The following is a 20,238-nucleotide window of genomic DNA, read 5'->3' on the forward strand; positions in this document are numbered from 1 at the left end:
CCCCCCCCCCCCGCCAAAAGAATAATGACTTCCCAAAGTTGTCCACATCCTAATCCCTAAAACCTGTGAATATATTACGTTACATGGCAAAAGGGATTTTGCATACTTAAGGTTAAAAATCTTGAAATGGGGAGATTATCTGGATTAACCAGGTGGCACCAACCTAACATGATTCCATAAAAGTAGAGAGGCTTTCCTGACCGAAGTTAGGAGGTGATGAGATGTTACTGGTTTTAAGGATATAGCAAGGGGGCCATGTGCTAAGATATGCAGGCAGCATCTAGAAGCTGGAAAAGGCAAGGAAATAGGTTTCTCCTAGAACTTTCAGGAAGGAGTGCATCCCTGATGACACCCTGACTTCAGCTCAGGGAGACTTGTGTTAAAGTTCTAAACTACAGAATTATAAGATAATAAATCAGTGTTGTTTTACTTTGTTACACCAGCAATATAAAACCAATACAGTGGCTAAAAAGAGAAAGGAAAAGACTAATGAATAAGGAATTGACAGCATTCCCACAAAGTTTAAAAGCCTTAAAAATAACATTCCTCTCTATTTTATTTTTTCATTTAAGTAGGATTAATAATTCTTAATACCTTTCTCAGAATGCATAAACTAACTTTAAAGGTCACAGAAAACAATGATTTCAATGAAATGATAGTTGATTAGAATATAATCGTAAAAGATCAGTATTTTATAAAGGTTAAGAAAATATATATTTAATGACTCTTCAAACTCCTTAAGAAAGAATAAAAGAAAGAAGCTGTATGTATTTTTATTACTACATTTTAAAGACATAGGTGTCAGGTCAACAAACTGTTAATCATTCTTATTGGCTGTTTTTTAGTAGCTTCCTGAGATTCACTTTTTCTTATTCAGGAAAATTCCAGCCTGTGAGCTTCATGGTCACCAGAGGGTGCTATGGGACAGGCTGTCCCTCTCAGGCAAGGGTGCGCTCTCCAGGCAGGCAAAGGCTCCTGGCTATCTACGGCTCTGGAAGCCTGTGATTCCTTTGTGCTATCTGGCACTCTTGAAAATCAGATGTGAGAGTGGGGTCAATTTTTTGACATAAATATTTTTTTCAATAAAAGCTTTTTTATGACAACTGTTAGCATCTTCCTCAATAATAATGAAAAATAATAAATGTACAATGAAGTGCAGCAATTTCCATGAAGTCTTCAAAAACAACAATATTAGGTAAGTAAATGAAAATCAGCAGTGTCATGCAATTTAGTTCAATGGACATTCCCCTGAGCTAGTGCTGGGAAGAGAGAGGGTGTGAGGGGCGAGGACATGTCCTGAGGATGGTACTTAACCAAGTGTCGGCACATCTACAATTTACCCAGTGAAGATTAAATCCATTTCAGTTCAAAGAATAATCAAAATTCTTCAGTTCACCAAAAAAGATGTGGACACCAATGCTGCTGTAAGTCAGAGCACAGAAAAAAATGGAAGGACAAGAGACAAGCAGAATAACAGCCCCACTCAAACTAATTTATGAATCAGGCAGCCAGAGTTTTGCAGAATATATAGGAAGGAGCAACTGAACCTAGAAATGATGATGATGATAACTTTGTACTTAAAATGAACATAGATATAACTGCAAGAGAAGGGATTATTAAATTTCTGCAAATTTTAAGGAAGGTCATAGCATAAGAAGGAGACCAGCTGCAGCAACATAATGAGGGACACACAGAGAAGAACCAGAAAAGCAGGACTAAGCGAGGACGCCACACCCACCACTTAACTACACTTGCTGTTGTATACAGTCGAGATGTAGTTTTGCATAGGTTTAGTACAGATAGAAATGAAAATAATTTTAAATATGATGGTTTATTAAAGAGAATTCATTTAAGTATATATATATAATTTATTTTTTATTGAATCAGAAATGCATTTTTATTGTACAAAATTCAAAAGGTATATTTCTATTTGGAATAGAAGAATACTAACTTTATTGTTTTTGTAAAATAATACAATTATTACATTAGAGTTTATTTTTAAATGTCATGATTTATATGATCCCATTTTTTGCAACAACTTCTATAGTTTTCTGTCTATAAGTATATCTAGGCACCAAGCCAAATTTCAAAATATTTTCCATTTAGAAAGATATCTGGACCAGTGTTTGCCAAATATTGATCATGGCTATTTCTAGGTGCTTCTCCCTTTCTAGCTACACATCTGATGTTAATTTTTTTCAGCTTATCACAACACATTGGATGAAGAAGTAGATATGAAAATCAGCCATTTTCAATGAAGCCAGTCATTAAAGAGATTTTTTAAAATGTAAACAATGCAACTTTCCCACTAATATTTTGTTTTGGAAAATATTTTTCATAAAAACATCTGATGTTAATTTTTTTCAGCTTATCACAACAGATTGAATGAAGAAGTAGATATGAAAATCAGCCATTTTCAATGAAGCCAGTCATTAAAGAGATTTTTTTAAATGTAAACAATGCAACTTTCCCACTAATATTTTGTTTTGGAAAATATTTTTCATAAAAACGTTATTTGTATTAATGAATGGAGTTATCACTACTACATGTAAATTTTTTATCAGTTTTAATTTCTAACATACGTAGATATCTAATATCGATATCAATATGTCAATAAAATAATTTAATATTGATAGGTATAATCTACATAAATTAAAGCTCTTTAGGGTCCTCTATAATTTTTAAGAGTGTAAGGGAGTTCCAAGACCAAAAGAATTGAGAACTTTTCCCCCAAAGACTCCTAAATGTACAGCTCTCAGTCAAATCTTTCTCATGAGCAACAACTCATACAGACACGTTTAATAGACAACTCAAAATAAGCAATTCTAAAGAGAACTCTTCATGCTATCCCAACTTGACCAACTAGCTCATTCCCTAGTTTTCCAGTTTTGGTAAATGGCACCGCAGTTGACCTAGCTGCTCATCTCCCAAACCTAGGAATCAGCATTGACTGATTTTTTCTACAACTCCCCACATCCTATCATAAGCAAGTTCCACTAAAACTACTGTCAAAATACATTCCTAATTGTGGCTCATCTCACTATCTTTACCACCATCACCCCAGTTCAAAGCACCATAATATTATGTTGGCATCTTGGAAAATCAAAACAAGCCTTACGTAGTAAGGTTTTTAAAGAGTAGCTATAGAATAGCACAAGTGTCTTCCACGTCATCATCATCATCATTATTATCTAGATACAGTCAGAATTCAAATAATTTACATAATGTAGTATGGTGATTTTTAATATAGTGATTCAGTTATTGGTAATTCCATTTTCTCTAACCAAATTCTAAAGGCCTTTACTCAAAAGAATAGGTGATATATATCTACCACAATGACTTTCCTAAAATAACCTAAACATATAACTAAAAAGTTTTAAAATGTTAGCACCAAATCAGTTATATTTGAATACTTTATATGTTTCAGAAACTTTTGAATTTAGGCAATGGATTAAAGTGTAAGTTCTACATATTCTTTTCATTAGATACATAGTTCAACTTACCTTATCGAGTTCGTCTGAAATGGCAATACCTGGAATTCAAAGGAGATTTACAAAAAAAGTTTTAGAAGCAATCTTTAATAATCTAACATTAAAAACAAAAATAAAGTTTCTATTTGTAAAACTAGTGCATTGCCTATTCTATCTTTTGTTTTTATTAGTGCTTCGAAATAATGTGGCACATCCCCTATACTAATGAAAACAAATTAGGAATTTAAGTCAACTAAGACAGTCTGGAACTGCCAAAACAATGGAAATGTACAACAAAAGCAGAACAAGCACAATATTTCTTGCAAGTTCTTAAAGGCAGAGCAAACTTGCAAAGACATTGCAGAGGTGCTGTCTTTGTGTTATGATGACAGTCAAGAAACAACTTAGCCTGTTACAATTCTTATCAATTCTTATTTCGTTAATTCCTTAAGAATTGATAAGAATAGACTCCTGGAATGATTATCAAGGCAGAATGGTGGTTGAAGATCATTTATCTTAATTCTCTTATTCTGTGGATAAGGAAACAGACTAGAGAATTTAAGGAGTTTGTCCCACAGTCCTTTAGATTGGCAACTTCTTGAGCCAATGGGTAAATAGTTCCTCCTCACGAGTTTCCCTCTCACTATCCGCATATTCCTCCCTGCACATTAGTCTGATTTTTGTCTTTACCTCTCCTCCAAAATTATTCTAAGTCAGCTATATAAAACGTTTTAGTCCTTAATTTAATTTACTTCTCTGTGATGACAGACTCTGTTAATCCCACTTACTTTCTTGAAATGCTATCCTCCCTTTTCTATTTTCTTTCTTTGTCTCCTTCACAAATATCCTCTTTTTGGGGTGGGGGCGGGAGGCCCTTTTCTGGAATGTCAAGGTTTCTTTGCTGAGATGTCTTTTCTTCTCGCTTGATATACTTCCCTTAGTAATCTAACCCATACCATTGACATTTTCATTTCTCTACATGGTGATGACCAGCAAATCTTTATTGCCAACACAGAATTTCTTCCTGAGCTAGTTGTTGAATTCCTGTGGGAATTTCAACTTCAACATGTCAGACTAAAGACAGCATCCTCCCAACTCACTTTCCTTTTTTTTTTTTTTTTTTTTTTGGTGAACAATCGTGAGCCTACGGCTGAACACAGGCACTGTGGTTGGGCATTGGAGCAGGTGCATCCAGCCCTCAGGTTGGGGGCACAGAGCAAAGGGGAGCTGGTGTCCAGCCCCAGTAGGGGATGGGCCAAGAAACAAGAAAAGTTCTAATGTTTGAAGCTCAAGGGAACATGGAAAAAATAAGAGGAGGATTTGAAGATGATGTTTAGTAGACTATGAAGAGCCAGAAAAAATGAGCTGGGTTGGAAAAGAGAACCTGGATATAGTCTCAAGAAAATAAACCCGAGTAAAGAACCTATCACCCCTGTTCAAGAAGGTCTACAGACAGTGCTAGGGTACTTTACTGGTTCCCATATCATCCCCCCTACCACCAACCTAAACAATCAATTATACACAAAGCAGAAAAAATCATGCACTACTTCCTCTCAATAAATGGTACCATTCTTCCTCTTACAGATAAAACTAGAAATGCAGGCATATTTGAGATGCATTCTTCATAGCAATTTTCTATGAGATGCTTTTTTGGTAAAAATTATTGGTAACTAAGAATTTCTATGTGTCACTACACGAAAAGAGAGTCTACCACTTCAGGAATTTTGGGGTGACCTAAACTTAATATTTATTCAAGGACTTGCTGAACTATGCAGGTAGCTCCTTCAAACAATTCAAGAAGAAAAGGATTCATGAAGCGCTAGCAGCAGAGCTGGGCCATATCACTGCTGAGTGTACCATGGTGGTGAACTCTAAGACATAATGGTACAATAGTTTGGGAGGAGATGAGAGACAGACAAGAGATTCCAGAGCTTTCTGAGAATTAGAAACATTTCTAAAGGCCTAACAAGTCACACGTGTATGAATGTTTGGGTTGAAGAAATACACAGAATTACAAATGGTCATTTAGGATAACTCAGATTTTAAGGAAATGTAGGAAACTTATGGCATACCAAATGATTTATGTCACATACTACAGTAGATTTAACATACATTATTCTATTTTACGAAAGTTAGATATTTTCTAAATGCTTATATTTACATTCAGTACAACTCTACAAAAATGTTCCTTTCCAATATGAAACTTATGGCATACCAAATGATTTATGTCACATACTACAGTAGATTTAACATACATTATTCTATTTTACGAAAGTTAGACATTTTCTAAATGCTTATATTTACATTCAGTACAACTCTACAAAAATGTTCCTTTCCAATATGAGTTCAAGATTAAGACTGAATATCCTATTTAAATATAAATATTTAAATGAATTAATCTATTTTTTAAAAAAGAGAGAGAGTAGATAATATCTAACAAATTGTTTTTCTCATCCAAAGTCATAAAGCTTAGATATCTGGAATTAAATAACCCATGATTCAATTGTCTGGGATTTTTGAAACTCTCCTGATTTTTTTAACTCTCTACATAAATGCCCTTGGACCTGCAAAAAGAGTTTTCTCATTCAATTTTTTGAAAGCTATCAGATGATCTTTAAATTTATTTTACACCTCAGATTTATGAATCCATTGTTCATAAAGACAGCAGCAGTAAATCACTTCTCTAGAATGTAGCCAAGAACTGAAAAGTCAAAAAACCTGTGAGAAGTCAAAACGTGTGTCACACAGTACTTGCATATCACTCATAGGCTCGCTCCTCTGGATTTTAGCACGTAATGGGAGCTGTTTGTCAGGGCTGAGAAATTTCAGCAGTGGAAAATGGAGATGAAGAGAAACGTTGCTATAAAGATGTATTTCGGTTCTAAGAAGTGGGGGGCCCCAGAATAAAACTCAAACTAGCTAACAGGAAAACTTGGTTTGGCAGAAGAATTATGTTTCTAATTATTCTAAGCGTTTGGTCTGACCATATTTTGTTCCGATACCTATTACCATATTTTCTTAACATTTATGTATTTTGATGATTTTGCCTAAGAAATTATCCAAATTATATATTATATATAATATATACACTCCATTATATATAATTCTGTCAGTTTTCTATTATTAATAATGTCAAATTACCCAGGGTATTTTTCACTTTTTCTTTTTCCATTCTTAATCAAAGCTTAAACTGATTAAAAGCAGTTGAAAGAATTTGAATGAAACGCTTCTTCACAGAAGCAGGAAACTCTAGGGGAACGATTTATATTGAATAGCTGGGATATATCTCCTAGTGCCGCACAGAACGTCCGCAGCTATTGTCTGAGAGGAGATGGACAACGTTTAGGCATTTTGTAAACTATTAAAAGTCATCATACTTTACACTGAGGTTTTTAAAGTTTACAGAAATTGGGGATCTGCAGTAAACAGAAAACACGCGAGAGAAAATGTACGGTGTTGCTTTGACTAAGAAAAGGCGGCCCAGGATTTGAGTGAGAGACTTAATGTATTCTGGAGCACATGGTCCTTCTAAAAGTTGACTGAGAGCTTTAAGGAAATGTCCTATCAGAGCAGCCAAAGAGGCTTGCCTTAAAGTAGCAATGGTGTCCAACTGGAAGACTGAGAAGCCTGAAAGACGTGGGGTAAATGAGTCCTTTCAGAAACTGAGCTTCTCCTCTAAAGAGGCGACGGCTCCCACAGGCATGTCAGAGGGATTTTCCTGACTCTGCTGTAGTGCGAACCTATCTGGATGGCTTCTATTTATGTCCTTCAACTTACAGGCCTTTCTATTTATTCTAATCTCCAAAGATATCTCAGTGGCACCAGGAATTTATCCCAAAACACAGTCCTCACATTCTCAGATTTGAATTGTGTTAGATCAAGGAAACAAGAGCTGTATGCTTCACCAAGACTTCCACCTTCCCAGGCGTCAGCTTAACCCTAGAGTTAGAATCAGGTTATAGTTAAAGGAAATGGAAGTTGCTTTTTTTCACAGTACTCAATACCTGAGTTGGTGTAATTCCTTTCATGAAAGTAGCTCGGAAAATTCATATGGTATGAAATGGTACTAGTTATTTTTCCAAACTGTATTTCCCTATCGGAAAAAAACCCCAATGATATAATGTAGAGACTCACTCTCCCTATTATTCCCTTTAAAAGGGCTTTTCCCCCTCAATTGTGAATAAAATATAAATACACAAATAGAGTAGACAACTTGGAGATGCCGGGGTTTGCAGGAACAGGCCCACACTGGCTTATGAGAACCAACTCCACACATTCCTTCCCAACGCCTCATGCAGTGATGCCACACTGGTAGCTTGAAACTAGCAATAGTGGGAATACGTGCCCCATGGAAATTGACACGCGCTACAAATCAGGGCTTATTTTTAGAGTCAGTTTACTGGCACACCACTGAGTATAATGAAAAATGTTAAAGCAAATACCTGTGTAAGTAGCACCCATATCAACAAATGGATGATCAACCTACCCCTGACCATTTGTCAGTTAAAACACTCTTTAGATACAGACTGCTACCTGCTTTTAGAGCAAAGGGGATCCCTGCTAGGAACTGAGGGATTCTATCCTGAACTGGTTACCCTACAACAAAAGTTGGCAAAATTGTCTGTATTCAGCTAAATGGTAGATGTTTTAGGTTTTGTAAGCCACATATGGTCTGTATTATATTCATATACCCTTATTCTCCTTTTTTTCCCTAACAACCCTTTAGAAATGTATGAATCACTCTCATGGGCCACAAAAATAGGCCACAGGCTAGATCTGGTCCGTGGGCTGGAGTCTGCTGACCCCTGCTCTAGAGGCACACACCAATCTTCACCCTTGATTAATTAGCTCATTCATTTTTCCAAGACAGTGCCAAACCTTGCTGGTTTTCATCAGGCCCCTCTACCCATTTCTTCCTCTTGCTTACTGTAAAGGAGCTCAACTTCTAATATCCTAAAACATTTGAAAAGATTAGATTTGAATTCCCTTGACTTCCTGACCCATCCTCCCTCTCAAAGAAGTCACTGATGCTGTGCTCTCCAGCCTCAGAGGACAAAGTGTTCTTTCTTCTTGCAAGTCCAGTTTTCATACTTGTTTTCTTGGCTCCATCCCCATCCATCCTCTTCGATATTTGCTCTATTATTTTCTCTCTCTCTTGAATATGTAAATTCCTTATTTTGGTTTTCTCTTTCAGCCTAAAAACCATTACACATACACATTACACACATTATTCTCTTTTTCTCTCTCTCTCTTTCTCTTACTCATACACACACAAACACACACACACACACACACACGGAACTAAAGGAAACCAAACCAAAATGACCAAAAACATCCCACCTCCCCCCACTAATCACTGTCCTCTTTCCCACCTTCCCGTTTCATCGCAACTTTTACAGAAGCCTCTTCCTGACTGTCCGTCCACTCTTCCACCCGCTGCAGACTGACTTCTGCTTCCACTCTTCTCTTAAAACTGTTCTCTCCAAAGTGGTCATACACTTCCTGATTACCAAGTCAACCTAATCCTCTTCTCTTGTATTGCAAAAATATACCTTTTATATTTTATCTTATCAAATCAACACATGTTTATCACAGAAAAAAATAGAAACTATAGGAAGAAGGAAAAGGAAAGTAACCTCCATTCACAGATAACTAATAAGAACAGTTTGTGAATTCTTCCAAATAATATTGTATGCATATATAAACATATACATAAATCTTATATGCCTCTATATGCACATATATAAAACAAAATGAAGACAAAATATACACAATATTTTGTTTGCTTTTTATACAAGTAAAAATATATATATACATATATAAATACATATACATATATAAAAGCATATCTTAACTATATGTTTTATTAATTAATATTTTCTACAACATCATGCTTGCCTATATAGTACACCATCAGGTGCATATACCATGATTTCTTCATCCATTTCTCTAATGAGAAGAGGCTTAGTTCCCAGCTTTTCACTATTAGGAATCCATGGCAGTAAACGATGGAAGCGCAGCTTGGAGACAGCTGCACTCACAACACATGTTTCCATCTTTTTCTTACAGAACTTATCTGCCACTTTAAACACCATGATTCTGTGAAATATTTTTCTTCCTTGATTTCCATGAAAACATTCTATCTTGGTTTTCATCCCACCTCTCTGAAATTCCTTTTCAGTCTTCTCAGTCACATCACTTTTCTACCTGTATCTCAAAATGTTGAACGTGTGTGTGTGTTGGGGGGGGAGGGGTTCCTTATCTATGCATAAAGATTCCCACAGCTGTATGCCTAACCAAACCTCTGCCCACATTGCCAATTCATATGTACAGTGGATTACTGCAGACAGAAGAGAGCTGTCTACTCCGTTTGGATGCCCCAACCTAGAGTTTGAAACGTAACATTCCTCCACCCCCAAACCCTCCTTAATTCTTATCTCGAGTAGAGGCACCACCAAGTCACCTAATTATAAACAAAACCCAAACCCAAAACAAACCAAGTACATTCTTATCTCTATTCTCACCCTTCCCTCATATCAACCAATAAGTTGCAGCCACATAATCGTCTATATTTTTTTTTTCCTTTTTGTCTTTTTTCGTGTCCGGCAATGGATCGCAACCCTCAGTGTCGCGCCCGTACCGGACCGGGACCGGCAACGGGATCGCAACCCTTGGTGTTGCGCCCGCTCTTCACTCAGCCAGTGAGCGGGAACCGGTCTGTATGTGGGATCCGAACCCTCAGCGGGAGCGCCACCACACTCCCAAGCGGCGCACTGTAGCAGTGCGCCACCGGGCCGGCCCTAATAGTCTATATTTTTGTAAACCCATTTCTATTTCCCGTCCCATGGCTACTGCTTTATTTCAGGCTCTCTTCATCTCTGTGCTTGCCTCAAGGCATCCTCCATGTGGCCAGCCAGTGTGATCCTTAAAAAACACAAACTTGGTTAGGATCATGACCTACTGGCAAGATTCCTGCAGCAGAAAAGTCCCCAGCCCTGACTCCCCTGCTATCTAGACTTCTGGCTTCCCTGCCTTATTGCCTGCTTCATTCTTTAGGCCTCAACAAAGCAACATTGTCCTCTTTCTTTGAAATACCTTCTTACACACGTTTCTCTCTCTGCCAGAAATATCCCTCCCCTCAAACGTCTTCACTTTCCTCCTACCTTACCTTTACCTTTGGATTCTCCTAGACTCGGTTCAGATGCGTTCTCTATTGGGTTGTCCTTAAACCCACTTGCTGAAGGTTCTCCTGTGCTCCCACGGCTCTCTTAAAGCACCTCTTACAAGACTTTGAAATTATGCTTTCCATACCCGTCTCCTCTCCTAAAAGGTGAACTTGAAGTCTGGGCCCACATGTTGGTCATCTTTGTATTCCCACATAGGTTAGTTAAATGACTGGGGAATAAAAAAACAAACAATTGCCACATTATCTGCCCCTATTTCTCTCATAAGTTGTTATTCTCTAACTCCTCAGGCTGTTTGTCAGAAAGGACTTGCTGGGTATGCTCATGGCTGATTCACTAAAAATAGTCCTTTGTTAGTTTTCCTCCGCTGAGTCCAGATTGCTATTATCAGTCATGGAGCATAAATATCTTTCTTCTGTTCCCCCAGCAGCTGGGCTCTTTCCCTTGGAAAAGCTCCAGCCAGCGTTTTCACATGAGCTGCAATCTGTAGACCAATGTCTGAATGGCCTAAAGCTGCTCATCCCATCACTGCCTCACTTCACAGAAAGCTGCCAGACAGCCAGAGCTTTAGGCTCAGAAAACAACACTGCGAGCCCCACTACCCAGAACTGCACCTCACTAAGTAAAGTGTTTTGTTGACCAGTTGCATAAAATAGGAACTGCTGATTTTTAGCTTTTAGTTTGCTTATTTTTTTGTTTGTTTACCTACTTATGTAGATATCTGTTTATTTTTAAGCATAACTCCTCTAATAGATAAGCCACAGTCAAAGCCAAAGATCTCAGCAAACAAATCAAATCTATGAACACCCAAACCCATGCAATTTTCTATCAAAGGCTCACAGTGCAGAAGCAGAAGGCAGAAGGGCAGTGAAGAAAGGCAGAGGTTGCAGAGAGTTCCAGAGAAGAGGGAACAGAAGAAGCAGAAGCAGAGGTAGTAGGACTCGTCCAGCAAGCCTGGACTGAGTTATGTGCTAATAATCACTGTGCCATGCCCGGGGGAGTCCAAGAGCCAAGTGGCCCTGCCCTCATGAATCTCAAAGTCGAGAGAGGAGATGAATAAAGAACAGATAAGAGCAGACAAGTGTGTTCAGAGAAAAGTACAAAAACACAAAAAGAAGGGCATCGAATCCAGCCTGGAGGAGGATGGCAATAAAGAAATCATCTCGGAGGAAGTGGCCTTTGAGCTGAGACTAAGGAGGGGACTAGATTTAGCTTGTGGAAAGGGAAGCAGTGGCAGGAGGTGAGGGTTAGGTTTCAGGGAGCAGAGACAGCATAAGCTCATGCACGAATGGAGGAAGATCACGTGCATGTGGTGTGTAAAAAAAGTCATGAGTGATGATACTGTAGACACAATAAAGGGCCAGATCACAGAGCACTTTCTCCGAGGTTTTAAGGAGCCATTGAATACCTGAAACAAGTGAGGGTCAGGTTTTCACTTTAGATCAGCTACACTTGCAAGGAAGGCTGGCTGGAGGAACAGAGCAACAAATTAGGAATGTGGGCAAGCCAGGCTATTCAGTCCTAAGCCATTTCCACACTTCTCCTGGGCACAAGAGCTATACTACATTTCCTGGCTCCCTTGCAGTTAGCTGTAGGATGTGGGCAGACATGACATACACCACCTCCACGCCTACGCATTGGAAACCTCCCCCATGATCATCCACTGTCTCTTTCTGCTTCTGCCGCATCCTCGAAAGTCATGTGTTGAAGACGGTAGAATAACAGCATGGAAGTGGTCTGCATCCCTAGAACACCGCATCCAGCTATTCCCTGAGTGAGATAATATTTACATCGTACTAAGCTGCAGAGATTTTGGCCATGAGAGTACCTTAACATAAGGTGATGGCAATCCAGCCAGCCATAAGCTCAATAAGGGCAGGGAATGCACCTTTTTTTCAGGCACAGAGCAGGAATAAAATGGAACAGGTTAAATGGATAAACAGGTACGACAAGCTGTGATACTACCACCTAAGACACAGCATGCCAAAGACAGGTCACATCTGAAGAATGAGGAGGTGTGATCCACTTAGATATATTGAGTTTAATGTGGCAGTGGGATATCCAAGTGGAGATATGCTTTAGGCACTTTGTATAAAAGTGTAAAAGATCTGGATGGGAAACAGACTCATTTGAGTAGCTATGAAGGAGTGATAATTAAACGATGAGGGTGAATGAGGTTGGACACAGATAGAACGTGAAAAAACAGAAGCAAAGGATGCACTGTAGAAACAGCATTTAAAGTATCAGGGAAGAAAGGGAAACTCCTGAATGAGACCTACAAGAAATGGTGCAAGGGCATCCAGCTCCCAGAGAGCAGGAGATCACAGAGTCTAAAGAAAGAGTAATCAGCAGTGTTAAAAGCACAAGAACAATTTTGTCAGGTGAGGACTGGAAAAGTGCTCATTGCGTTTGGCAATCTGAAATCAAGTGGTGACTATGGTGAGCAGGATCTCAGTAGAACGACAGGTGCAGTAACATAACTGAGGAGTGAAAGGAAGATGAGCGAGTGGACATGGTGAGCACTAACTACTATTTCTGAAACTTGGGATGGAAAAGGAAGGAGGAAATCTGATGCTGTCTGGAGTGAACTCAAACTCAAAAGAGAAGAGTTTTTGTGTGTGTTTGTTTATAACATTAGTCAGAGCTGTGGTCTTCCATGTGGTAGCCACTCACCATGTAGCTACTGAGCATTTGAAATATGACTGGCCCAAACTAAGATGTGATGTGAATTAAAATTCATGCCAGAGTTTAAAGGTGTAATATTAAACTATACATATAAAAAATCTCCATAATTATTTTATATGAAATACAAGTGAAACTGATAATAATTTGGATATACTGGGTTAAATAACATATTCTATTAAAATTAATTTCACATGCTTTTTTTTTTTGCTTTTTTTAAGTATGTCTGCTTGAAAATATAAAATGATACATGTGGCTCATGTTACATTTTTGTTGAGCAGTGTCTAGCTGGAGCATGTGAACAGCTGATAAGTACTAATAAGAGTAATAATATCTGTAACAAGGAGAATTCTAAGGTGGCCTCCAAGATTCACACCTGTGGAATCCTTCCCCTTTGAGTACAAGTGGGACTACTGAGTGTGAAGGGATATCACTGCCTTGATTAGAATATTCACCAGTAGACTTTGAGTAAATCAGAAAGGAAATTAACCTGCATGGCCCTGATCTACTCAGGTGTGCCCTTAAAAAGAAGGTGAAGCATCAGAGAGATGCTCGACTGTGACCTCAAAAAAGACGTAGTAGACTACTGTTGTAAGAGGAGGAAGCCACAGGCAGACCTGAGAATGGCTTCTCATTTCTGAGTAGCTCCTGGTCAACAGCCAATGAGAAAATAGAGATCTCGGTCCTACAAGTGAATTTGTCCAACGTCTTCAGTGAGCTTGGAAGAGGACCCTCAGCCTCTGGTGACATCACATCCCCAGTCTACGCCTTAATTTCCACTTGCCTAGACCCTGAGCAGCTAACCGACACCCATTCCTAAGCCACAGAAACCGTAAGATAATAAATTTGTTTTTTGCAGCCACTAAGTTTGTGGTAATTTGTGAAATAGGAATAGAAATCTAATATAATATCTAACATTTAATTAGTAATTATTACAAACCATGCACCATACTCAGCATTTGAGATATACCGATTCATTTGATCTTCACAAAAACCCTAAGAAGTAGGCACCATAATTGTTGCAATTTTACTGTAAATGTAACTGAGACACAGAGAGGTCTTAAAGTTAATAACTGGTGAAGCTGGAATTAGAAAGGTTTACAGGCTGGCCCGGTGGTGCACTGCTACAGTGCGCCGCTTGGGAGCGCAGCGGCGCTCTCGCCGAGGGTTCGGATCCCACATACAGACCGGCCGCTCACTGGCTGAGCGAGGTGCGGGTGCAACGCCGAGGGTTGCGATCCCGTTGCCGGTCCCGGTCCGGTACGGGCGTGACACTGAGGGTTGCGATCCGTTGCTGGTCACAAAAAAAGACAAAAAGGAAAAAAAATAAAAAAGAAAGGTTTACAAATACAAAAAAGACAAAATAATTAACAAAATCAGATCTCAGAGGAGTGGGCAGGAAATGAGATCAAAACCATTAGTGGAGAGTTTGGCCTTGAACAAAAGAAACACCTTCCCCTCTGGTAATGGAGAGAGAAGAGCAGGACGGGCCGAGATGTACTTGGGTTTACAAGTGTAGACGGGTAGAGCCAGATCACATTTGATAATCTACCTTTTTCTGTGGGGTTGGATGCAGGCTACTTGCTAAGACAGTGAGGCAGGGATTGAATGAGGGTTTACAAAATCTCGTGTGGATTTTTCATAGTTGCAGAGAGGGTGAAGAGAGAGAGGAAGGGACTGATCAAGAGTACGAGTGTTAAAAACCGTGCATTTGCAGTGTAACGGTCAGGTTGGATGTGTCATTCTCCCCAGGGGCTCTCATCCTTACTGGTGAAGAAGAAATGAGGATTGTAGCATTTGTTCAAGGATGGGAATTTCATGAGGAGAAATGACAGAATTATGAAAATCAGTGTGAACAAGGATATTGGTAAAATTGGTCCACAATTCAGTCAGGGCAGGGGAAGAGGGAGACCAGAAGTGGGACTGAGAGACAGAAAAGAATGAAGAACCGATATACAGGAGACATCCAGAAGGTCACAAGACAGGAAGAGCAGAGTGAGGTAAAGGAAAAGCCAGGAAGAAGGCAAGCACGTTGAATCACCATCTGGAAGCCAGAAGCACAGCTTAACTCTGAAATACGAATTATAGCCCATGAAAATAAAGGCTTGGAAAAATTAGAGGGATTCTTTATAATAATCTAGTATAAATGCCTTCATTTTACAGAAAAGGAAACTGAGGAATAAGTCTACATGGTGCACACAACTGTAAGCAAGAGATGGCAGAGCAGGGCCCAGGTCACCTTTTAGTACGCACTTGTATTTATGTTGGATAAGGTACATTGTGTCATTGAAAAAGACGTAACACACAGTGTATACAATATTCAAAAACCAATACTGTAAAAAATGTGTACCTAAAACTAAAGTATGGTAAATGAGATGTTCTCTAACAGACAAGAATTCAGAATAGCAAATGTGCACTATTTGCTTTCATTTCCTGAAAAACTTTCCTAGAATTATTCTTTAATTATTTATATGTACACATTTATATATTCCCACAAAGGACTGATGGGAGCAAAATTATTTATTTTGATGGGACTCACACCATTTCAAAGTAATAATTACCAATAATACTACCTTAGATTTTTAGTGAAGCGCAAATCTCTGGAGGTAGTTTGTGAGGTTTCAGAATATGTCTGTGAAATAGGTAGAGAATGAGATTATGAAAAATGTAGACAGAAGAGGCAATATCAAAGCCTCTTAGCAAATTTGTCCCTTCTCGTTATCTCTTACGAAGCTATTGAATAAATTTAATCTGGCAAGTTTAGCACTTTCAAAACCAAGAAAAATCAGGAGGAATTGGGTTTAAATACATATTTCAGTCTCCTTTTATCAATATCTATTGATAGATGATTATATCAATATTAACATTCATATCTATATCCACATACATGTTCATATCCACATTAAATCTTCAACAGAATATGGCCAGTCACAAGCAAAGGTGAGTAGGCCCTACTATTTTAGGAGTACTTAGAAGTCTATATTTCTTTCTCTTTATTACAGAAGAATTTCCATGAATTAATGTACAAGAAATAAGAGAAAAAAAAATGACTTTTAGACCACCACAGTAACAACTGTTGCAGGAAAGATCCACCAGTGGATGCTTATGTTAGTGGGTCAAAGTTTGAAAACAAACAAGGTATTTTCATGGACTCAAAGAATTTCTCCCAAAATATATATTATCAACAAAGTGAAGGACACTAACTTTACAGTGGAGAAAACTAACCAACACCACCATAACTGAATAAGGTTAGTAAAACAGTAATCAGATGACATACCCTGATAACGTGTACTGGGAAGGGCACCGCCCTGAGGCCCTTCAGTCATGGCCCCTAGAAGAGATGCATGATTTGGGGATGGGAAGGTCTTGCATCTCTACATCTTCCCTAATCAGAAACAATTTTCCTTACCAGATGAAAATCATATAAAGGGAAAAACTTGAAAGAACTGGTATGGTAGAGTTGCCCAGGTGCCTCAGAGGAGAGAAGCAATGTCTGAAGAAAATTCGAAAATGTACAAAGCGAGGGATCCAGGCATCGACAACCTGCTATGCCAACCACACCACGACTACGTGGCATTAGAAGCCACTCAAAGTCATTCTAATATGTCTCCTTCACAAGAAAATAATCTCATGAAGATTGCTACACTTTATGACTGGCTATAAGATAAAACATTACATTGAAAGGTTTGCAAAAAGCCTGAAAGAGAGCATGGTACAGATATTACTGAAACAGAAATCATGTTTGCAAATTAGAGAAACTACCCAGTCTTCCCTGTGATTATTTGAGCTGTCTCAAGTGTGCATTTGTGTGTATATGTGCAAGTGTGTGTGTATTTACAGGCTGATAGCTTTCAAACTGAGAAAATTCTGCCATTTGCAGGATTTAAATGATTATTTGCTGTCAATCTCAACCAAAAAAATAATGAAGTTGTCCCTCTGTGTCCATAGAGGACTGGTTCCAGGATCTCTCATAGGTATCAAAATCCGATGATGTTCAAGTCCCTGATAAAATATGACATAGGATTTGCATATAACCTACACACATCCTCCTGTATACTTTAAATCATCCCTAGTCAAAGGCGATGACACTGAAGAGAAAGGTCCACAACATCAAGACACTGAGTACTCCTTTGGACCATACCTGGAGGACATACCTATGTCTTCCTTGTAATTAAAACAATGGGTAATAAAGATATTATCAAATTAGAGAAAGAGTTACAACCTGAAACTATTAGAAGAGTCAAACAAGTTCATACAAGAATGAATCACATTCTACCTCAGGAGGATGGAAGATCGAGGTCTGCAATTACGTAGCTGAACTCCGGGCAACTAGACTGCTAGATAAACAGCAGCAGACAATTAAGCTGCATGGGGGTTAACTTATTCTGATGAAGGCAGGCAGATTGACAAGTTGATAGTGAACATGTTGGGCTTAAGACAAGGATTCAATATTGAAACTCAGATACTAAAATTCATAGAAATCCAAGTCATTCTAAGAAAATACCATTTTGTTCAGAAAGATACTCAATATATTAAAGAGAGAAAAGAGCAATTCCTCCCTACATGACCAATCGTCCTCTCACCCCCACACACTCAAAGAATAGAGTCCATTAAAACCATTGCTTGAAGCCAAAAGCAGCCCTCCATCATAAGCATAGGAGCTGACTGTCACCCGATAGCTTCTTTGGCCTTGACTTTTTCCCACGTGATGCGCCATATCTGCGTCTCTTTTATCCTGTTGACCAAGGACTGCCCATCAGCCTTTATTGTTTCTTCAGAATGCCCCCAATAGCTTCTGATCACAGGACTCAGTTGTGAGGACCTACCTGTGCTATGGTCTGAATATTCGTTTCCCCCCAAAATTCATATGTTAAAACCTAATCCCCAATGTGATGGTGTTAGGAAGTGTGGCCTGGGAGGTGATTAGGTCATAAAGGCTCCTCGCTACTTAATGAGATTAGTGTCCTTATAAAAGAGACCCTAGAGAGCTGCCTTGCCCCTTCCACCACTTGAGATTACAACAAGAAGATGTCATCTATGAGCCAAGAAATGGGCCCTCTCCAGACACCAAATCTGCCAGCACTTTGATCTTGGACTTCCCAGTCTCCAGAACAGTAAGCCATAAGTTCTATTGTTTATAAGCCACTCGGTCTGTTATATTGTTATAGAAGCCCGACTGGGCTAAGACAACCTATGAGGCCACACCCCGGTTTTCTGAGACAGACCATAGCTTGAACTCTGACACTTCTACTACACATCTCACAAGTACACAATTGAAATATAGTCAAACCCCTTTATTAAAAAGTTTTTGGGACAGACTGAATAGTATCTTACAAATTAACAACAGTGTAACAAGTGTTTGCAAGGCAGTTGTCACATTTTAAAGGACAAAAGTTGACTAATAGAACATTTGAAGATTTGTGTAATCAGGCACATTCTTCAATCACCCTTCTTTTTTTTAGCTCATGTTATCAGACAAACTGAGACGCAGTAAAGAGCCACAGGCTCTGCCCAAAAGGGTGAGATTTATAAATATTAATATGTGCCATGTTAATAGAATCAAGCTCCTTTTATGAATAGAATGTAATAATAAGCTGAAAAATCACTTTATTGTTACTTGCTCCAAAAGTAAAGATAGCCAAAAGCACGGCTTTCTTGAATCACATCCAGAGGGTTTCCACTAAGGTCAAAATTATAGTACCCTATTCTAAGGCAGCTTAACTTCTGAAAGGGGTTCATTGCACAAAAGTCTAAAAAAAGGCTCTAGTGAGTTATGAATAAAAACGTGAAAAAACTAACGCTATATACAATATATCCATATATATGTTTATATAATACAATATGTAAGTATATATAATACAATATATGTGTATGTGTGTATAAAACTTCTCCCAAAGTATACCAAGGGACAGTGTCTAACAAATAAAACTAGTTAAACTACGCTATCAAACAAATGCTATATACAATATATCCATATATATGTTTATATAATACAATATGTAAGTATATATAATACAATATATGTGTATGTGTGTATAAAACTTCTCTCAAAGTATACCAAGGGACAGTGTCTAACAAATAAAACTAGTTAAACTACGCTATCAAACAAAACCCCATAAAGATCTTAATATATCATCCACTACAACTTACTAGTGTTCTAATTACTTTCATTTAAAAATATTTCATATTCCATGGCACCAAAAGAAAAATTTTAGTGAGACCACGGCGTTAATGTGCTTCTAAAGGAACCTAATTTTCAAAACTCAGAAATAGTTAAAGAAACAGAGAAGTACAGGGATACATTGAACTCTCTACTAAAAACCATAAGTTATATAAGTATGTCTACATGTATACAATGCATTTATCAAATCAAAATACTTGTTTGATTGCAGACCATGACAATAACATTTATTTAAAAGTTTTTACTTGAAATGTGTCATTTTAAACCTTCAAACCTACCAGAAGGAGGCACAATCACATCCTCCTGCTTTGGAGATGAGGAAACCAAGGAGGTTAAATGATTTTCCTGAGGTCATTCACCACATAGATCGTAGAACAAAACCCTAGCCTAGGCCCTCAGATTGTAGAGTCATTGCTTTTATAACAAAGTAAGTTACAAGACACTGTGCTAGGCTCTGAAAAGATTCTAAGAAGAATATGGTCCAGTTACCACCCTTAAGAAGTTTAGAGACACATGAAGGTAATAGGTATGTTTATTAATTTTTGAAACAATCTGTTTCAAAAGAGAATAAATAAGATGCCATTAGGTGTACGTGCATTTGAACTAGGTAACAGAAACCAGACAGACAGGTTGGTGTCAAACAGCTGTGAAAGGCTCTACGACTCCTTCTGCTCTGTGTAACTAGTCTACCCACGAATATGTGCAATATGCAGAATCAATC

General features: G+C 38.3%; 1 protein-coding gene across 1 annotated transcript in view; it reads right to left on the reverse strand.

Annotated features, from left to right (window-relative positions):
• The window catches only part of LOC103606382 (uncharacterized protein C8orf34), a 76,013-nt gene that overhangs the window by 22,199 nt on the left and 33,576 nt on the right, over positions 1-20,238 (reverse strand). The window contains exon 4 of the mRNA XM_008590986.1: positions 3,504-3,532. Within this exon, the coding sequence (XP_008589208.1) occupies positions 3,504-3,532 (29 nt within the window). The remainder of the gene's footprint in view (positions 1-3,503; positions 3,533-20,238) is intronic.

The sequence above is a fragment of the Galeopterus variegatus genome, unplaced genomic scaffold (genome assembly GCF_000696425.1).
Source record: "Galeopterus variegatus unplaced genomic scaffold, G_variegatus-3.0.2 Scaffold6539, whole genome shotgun sequence".
In the NCBI taxonomy this organism is placed as follows: Eukaryota; Metazoa; Chordata; class Mammalia; order Dermoptera; family Cynocephalidae; genus Galeopterus; species Galeopterus variegatus.